Source organism: Anoplopoma fimbria, chromosome 17 (genome assembly GCF_027596085.1).
Source record: "Anoplopoma fimbria isolate UVic2021 breed Golden Eagle Sablefish chromosome 17, Afim_UVic_2022, whole genome shotgun sequence".
Taxonomy (NCBI): domain Eukaryota; kingdom Metazoa; phylum Chordata; class Actinopteri; order Perciformes; family Anoplopomatidae; genus Anoplopoma; species Anoplopoma fimbria.
In genome coordinates this window covers 4,522,979-4,529,478 of record NC_072465.1, presented here as the reverse complement: position 1 = coordinate 4,529,478, position 6,500 = coordinate 4,522,979, and the positions used below count along the sequence as shown (strand labels likewise).

At 39.3% G+C, this 6,500-nt stretch overlaps 1 protein-coding gene across 1 annotated transcript; it reads left to right on the top strand.

Moving 5' to 3' along the window:
• Positions 1–1,447: 1,447 nt before the first annotated feature.
• Positions 1,448–6,149, top strand: thoc7 (THO complex 7). Its single transcript, XM_054617363.1, has 8 exons — positions 1,448–1,523; positions 1,773–1,893; positions 2,001–2,128; positions 2,359–2,445; positions 2,875–2,932; positions 3,053–3,119; positions 5,734–5,803; positions 5,989–6,149. Exons 1-8 carry the CDS (start codon positions 1,505–1,507, stop codon positions 6,048–6,050), a joined length of 612 nt encoding a protein of 203 aa, XP_054473338.1. The 5' UTR covers positions 1,448–1,504; the 3' UTR covers positions 6,051–6,149.
• The last annotated feature ends 351 nt before the right edge of the window (positions 6,150–6,500 follow it).

The following is a 6,500-nucleotide window of genomic DNA, read 5'->3' as shown; positions in this document are numbered from 1 at the left end:
GTAGCACTTGTATTAGTTGCTGCACTTACTGTATTCGTATCAGTTCGCTGCACTTATTGAATTTGTATTTGTTTACTGCACTTATCCTATTCGTAGTAGTTTGTAGCACTTACTATATTCGGATTAGTCTGTTGCAATTATTGTTTTCGTAGTAATCCGCCTCTGCACTATACTTTTGCTCTGGTTTATGCTTTAAGATGCTTGTTTAAGAAAGGAGATGCACTTATGACTTCTGGTGACTAGTAGTTCTCTTGAATACCTATGTTGAATACACTTCCTGTAAGTCGCTTTGGATAAAAGCGTCTGCTAAATGACTGTAATGTAATGTAATGTAATGTTGATTTGTTCTTTCGACTGTTGAAGAATTTAAATTCCTTTATGTCGGCAAATGTATTGCACACTTTACATTTCTGTAAAATAAAAGGAACGGGGGAGCTGCTCATTACTAGAAAAAAATGACACTTCAGAAAACTAAAAAAACGAATAAGTATTCGTAAATGCTGTCAACAGTAAACCAGTGGTACTTATAACATACGTTTCGTGTGATTTTTAAAGTTAAATGCTAATTCCAAACTAGGCAAGGTTAAGTAGTTCTTCAAGCTTTCACTTTACATATCTGGTCCTGTTCTGCAAAAGAGGCTCACATTAAGAGGATAACAAATGCAGTCCCTTTACCAGATTTTTTGAACAAAAGGTTTCACTTTGACCCTCCACAGTTTACATTTCTTGTCCATGCCGATACTGATGTCCTTTTGTTATACAGCTTTGGGTTATATCTTGATTTACACACTATCCTTGATCTTAAATGGGATGATAAAATAAGTATGTATAATGGCAGGGCTAGTCAGATAGTTTTTTCTTGAATCAAGATTTTTTTGTAGAAACGGTTGAACATGTTATCTGTCACTTATCTGTCGATAATCTTTCAATGTTCAAATCAGAAATCAAAACTCACCTCTTCAAAACTGCTTTTAATGTCTGACTAATGCTGTGTGTTTTAAGTTTTAAGTTTTTAGTGTGTAGCTTTTATATGCTGTTTTTAAATGTCTGTAAAGCGTCTTTGAGTACTCTGAAAAGAGCTCTATAAATAAAATGCATTATTATTATTATTATTATTATTATTATTATTTATCAAAGACGTATGAAACACGTAGAGATAATCTAAATACGAATTAAAGAATTGTCCGGTTGGAGTATAGAGGCTTAAGAATTGAATTAGCATTGAGGAAGGGAAATTTAAAGCTTTTTAAAAGAAACTGGATAAGTGAAGTGAATTCAGTTTTTTGCTCGGAGCAGTGTCGGCGTCTCCGGCTTCCCCCAGAGCAGTAGACGGCGCTAACGCACCTGTAACGATAGTTCCCATCTGCTCTTAAACAAAACGAAGAAGAAGAAGAACGCGTTTAATTTAGAGCTGTCGGCCAATCACTGCCGTCTGCTCTCGGGGGGCGGGGCTAGCGTCTTTGTTCACTTCCTGTTGTTCAATAAAGTTTATCTAGCTACAGACATGGGAGCTGTTACAGATGGTAAGTAATGCTTTAATAAGTTGATTTCAGCTCCAGGGTAAAAAGCCACGATCAGAGGTGTGTGCCGACGCTCTAGAAGTACCTATATGTACCCAAACGAACCAAATATAAACGTAGAAACAGCTTGCTTTCAAAACGATTAAATATACAGCAGCCATGTTAGCTACCGCTAGCTTACAGCTCAGCGGCTATGCATTTCCCGGATGTATCTTAAAGGTTGTTCGATTCCTGCTATCGCCTTTATTCTAGATGAAGTTATTCGGAAACGTCTTCTCATCGACGGGGACGGAGCTGGAGATGACCGCCGGATCAACGTGTTGCTAAAGAGTTTCACCAAATGGTGCAACTCGCCTGGGACCCCGGAGGAAGGGTAAATGAGCCCTGCAGACCACAGCCTTGGACTTTGTCACCAAGCATTTAAATAAGTGTCTTGAAGAGCTTTCTTTGAGTCATAAACCGTTTTGTAATTCATTTCAGGTTCACGCAGTATCAGAGGATGATGGGGATACTGGCCCAATGTGAATTCTCCATGGGGAAGACATTAATGGTTTATGACATGAATCTTCGAGAAATGGAGAATTATGAGAAAATCTACACTAATATAGGTAGAAATTAAAGATTTTTCCGACACTGACCTTGCATATTTATAATCCTGACCCTATTGTTATTTAAGGTGTTGACAACTGGATATTTTGTGTTACATTCTCATGTTTCTGCATTTCATAAATACAATCTTTGTGATGTCTAGAAGAAATGGGCCACCAGTCACCACAAGTGTTTTTTTTTGTTGCAAAGATGTTATGATAACCTTATCACCACCTTGTCTACATTGTAGAACAGAACATCACGTCTGCACACGACAAGATAGCAGAATGCAAAAAAGAAATCCAGAGGGCAAAGAGAATACGGAAAAATCGCCAAGGTAAGAATGTTTTCAATCAAATATTGGAGGTGTGGTCCCATCCATGTCTAAGTAAAACCAATACATTCAACACTTTAACATGGTGCTGAAACAGTTGGTAGATCAATTAGACTTTTTTATATTATTGTATACTGAATATATTATTACATTTTATTAGTTAGTAAAGTAAGTCTTACATTGGTTAATACATTTTATTTTGTATACAACTACAATTTCTGCTGTAATTCATAAAACAAATGGAATTGGACAATTTAAATTGAGGCCATAGTTATTTTTTCTACACCAAAGTCATCAATCACTTTGGAGGAATTGGTTGCAATACAGGCTGTCCAAATAATATATATGATATGAATATGAATGGTTATTTTAGCTAGTTTCCATCTCTGCTTGTCTCACATTTAAAAATGTTTCCTTTTCTTGTCGTTCCAGAGTACGATGCTTTAGCTAAGGTTATCCAGCAACACCCAGACCGACATGAAACACTAAAGTGAGGCAGCTTCTCATTATTTTTATTCATATATTGAGTCATTCTGCTTTCTGTGGTAGGGCAGTTCTGGCTTTCATGATGATCGGATGATGTGCTTAATGTTGGTTTCATCACTTACAGGCAGTTGGAGGCGCTTGACAAAGAACTCCAGCAATTGTCTCACATCAAGGAGAATGTAGATGCAAAGGTAAGGCCTATTGCATGTATCATCTCTTCTATTCTAACCTCTAATGCAGGGGTGGGCAATTATTTTTCCCAGGGGGCCAAATGAGCAACTGAAAATATTTTGGAGGGCCGGGCCAAAATGCCGAACTCAATTATGCATAATATACATTTTATTTCTATATAAAAAGCAGTAAATGGCATTGTTTTGACCGCTGGTAAGAGTGTATGTTATTATTTGGCAATTAAAAGGTGAGGTTAGCTTTCAAAAATATAATTTATTCAAATAGAATTTCCAAAGTGATAAACAAAATGTGAAACATTTGACTCATTTTCAGTCACATTAATAACAAAGGGCATTTTGAGTTTCATATACTATTGAAACAAGGATTTTCTTAGCTTTCTAAAGACATCACATCATCTTTGTAGCCAAAATAAACAAGACATGTCACTGAACTGTGTAACTGTGTAAAGAAAAGTGTCCCAGTTTTGTAGCCTTTTTGACTTTACATGCCTATATTAAACATTTAATGTTTTCAGAACTGTGCAAAAAAGGAAAAGAAAAAGATCAAGTGTCCCATTTCACTTGTTATATTCCCACATTTTAGTGTTCTTCAGTTCTTTTTTTTTCACTCAGTGTGAGAAATCCAGTCTCTGTTGAGCTTTAACAAGCCCATCAAAGTCAGGTTGAATGTCTGAGGTGGAGATGCGAAGCACAGCTGACAGATGTTCATCAGTGAGAGAGGATCTGTACCTGGATTTGGTAAACTTCATGACTGAGAATGTCTGTTCACATATGTAGGTGGATCCAAAGAGAACCAACATCTTCTGAGCATGTCTCCTCATGTTTGGAAAGTTCTCCTCCTTGAGAGCAGAGTAGAACTCTAGCAGTGATGCTGACTTAAAGTGCTCTTTCAGTAGTGAATCAGACTGCAGGTCAATGAGTTCAAGCTGAACATCAGTGGGTGCACGATCAACACTGCAGGTAAAGGGAGAGGAAACCAGCTGCATTTCATCCTCAACCTTTTTGAAATCTTGAAAACGCCTTGAAAATTCGTCATGCAGTGCTCCTAACATGGATGAGTACCTGTGCCGGTGATCAGCTGATGGTTTGACTTCTTTCAGGGTTTTCATGTGTTCGAGATTGTTGCTGCCTAGTTGCCTTGAAATGAATTGCAACTTTGTCATGAAGGCTTTCACATGGCTATGCATTTCATGAGCAAAAAGGCCCTTGCCCTGCAGTTGTGTGTTCAGTTCATTCATCATTGCAGTCACATCAACAGCAAATGTTAAATCTGCCATCCAGTCCTTATCAGACGGCTCTGGGATGGTTTTGCCTTTCATCTCACAAAACTCTTTTATCTCTGATTTCAGAACCCAAAACCTTTTTAGCACTTTGCCCAGGCTGAGCCATCTGACAGCTGTGTGGTACCTGACATCACCATGTTCGCTCTCTTGCTCCTCCAATAGTGAAACAAACTGATGACATTAACTGTTGTAGTATGTTGTAGTACAACATCAACCACATGGCTAAGTTTTAGCACTTGACTTGCACAACGCTTGCTGATGAATAATACAATGTATAAACACCAATTTCTGCTCTGCGTTGAGTTCACTCACTTTATCTTGCATTCTTTTCAAAAGCCCAACATTTTTCCCTGTCAAATTCGGACATCCATCCGTAGTGACACCTGCCAGTCTGTCCCATTGGAGTCCCAGTTTGTCCATGGTAAATGGTAAATGGACTGTACTTGTATAGCGCTTTTCTAGTCTTCCGACCACTCAAAGCGCTTTTACATTACTAATCATTCACCCTTTCATACCCATTCATACACTGATGACAGGGGCTACCATGCAAGGTGCCACCTGCCCATTCACCCATTCATACACCGATGGCACAGCCTTCGGGAGTGTCTTGCCCAAGGACACATCGACATGGACTGCCAGGGATCGAACCGCCGATCCTCTGATTGGAGGACGACCCTGCTCTCCACTGAGCCACAGCCGTCCATGCATGCGTTTACCTCATCCAAAGCCAAAGAGAAAAAAAAGGTCGAAGCTTCCCACTTCACTTTGCAGCTGAAACTCCAGATTCTCTGCGATGTCCTCCACCCTTCTCGTCACGGTGCGGCGGGACAGCGGGATGTTTTCAAACGCATCGGCATCAGTCAAGTGTTTGTATTTCTCGGCATGTTTCGTCTCGTAATGCCGTTTCAGACTGTCCTCTTTAAACAGGCGACATGCTCCCCACACACCAAACACACAGGTTCACCCTGGACTTCAGTAAAGAAGACATTAGTAGTAAACATTAGTCGTCCATATTTGTTTGAAAGTTCTGCTTTCGGCATCCACTTTCCTCTTTTTGGCATGAGCCGACATGTTCGCATTTTTCAGGGGTGACAAGGAAGGAAGACAGGTTGTCAATCACACGCATTTCACGTGCACAGTTGACGTGCACGATTGCGTGCACTGAGAATAAATGGGCTTCAAAATAAAAGCAATGCGGTTTTAGTCCACCCATAAGATAATTAGAAAATATGTTTTATTTTCTAATTATCATGGCCGTACAATGCCCAGGTCTGCTCTAATGTCTTCATTAAGAATATTAAAAATGTTCTCTCCCTTTTTCCCCCACACAGCTGGAGCTGAGGAAGAAGCAGTTCCATGTGCTACTCAGTACCATACAGGAACTACAGCAGACACTCGAGAGTGAGTAGACTTGGACCTGGTGGGCGCGTGCTTGCAATTGTTTGTGCTTTTCAATGTCTCTGTGCCATCTTTATTTTGTTGATCTGTACATTGTTCGAAACACAAAATGTTGATCTGTTTCATCTTCTGTCCTGTTTAGAAAAAGTAGAGGTACCTACTTATATATTTTTTTTAATTTTCCCTAGATGATGAGAAATCGGACAATGACGAGAACAGTCAGGAAAGCCCAGCACAGAATGGTGAATGAACTTGTAGAGGTCCTGACTGACACTAAATGAAGTGAACCACTTTGAAAAACAAATGTTTTGTCTTTGAATCCCTTTTGTATGTATTTTTGAATAAAGTAGACTTGTCGACATCTGTCTTGTTCAAGTATTTACCAAAATGTTTTTTGACATATATTGGTCCCTAAATGGACTTGTACTTGTATAGAGCTTTTCTAGTCTTTCGACCACTTAAAGCGCTTTAACACTTCATGTCATTCACCCATTCACATCCATCAGACACTGATGTAAGGGGCTAACATGCAAGGAGCCACCTGCCCCCCGAGGACTTCATAACTAACCATTCATACCCATTCATACACTGTATGCACAGCCAACAAGAGCAATTTGGGGTTAAGTGTCTTGCCAAAGAACACATTGATGTGACTAGCAAAAGGGCCTGTATGCAAGAGAAATACACCAGATAAATATAA

Coding starts and splice junctions, on each gene's coding strand:
- thoc7 (XM_054617363.1), top strand. Junction 2,446..2,874: donor AATACGGAAAAATCGCCAAG/GTAAGAATGTTT, acceptor TTGTCGTTCCAG/AGTACGATGCTTTAGCTAAG. Junction 3,120..5,733: donor AGGAGAATGTAGATGCAAAG/GTAAGGCCTATT, acceptor TCCCCCACACAG/CTGGAGCTGAGGAAGAAGCA.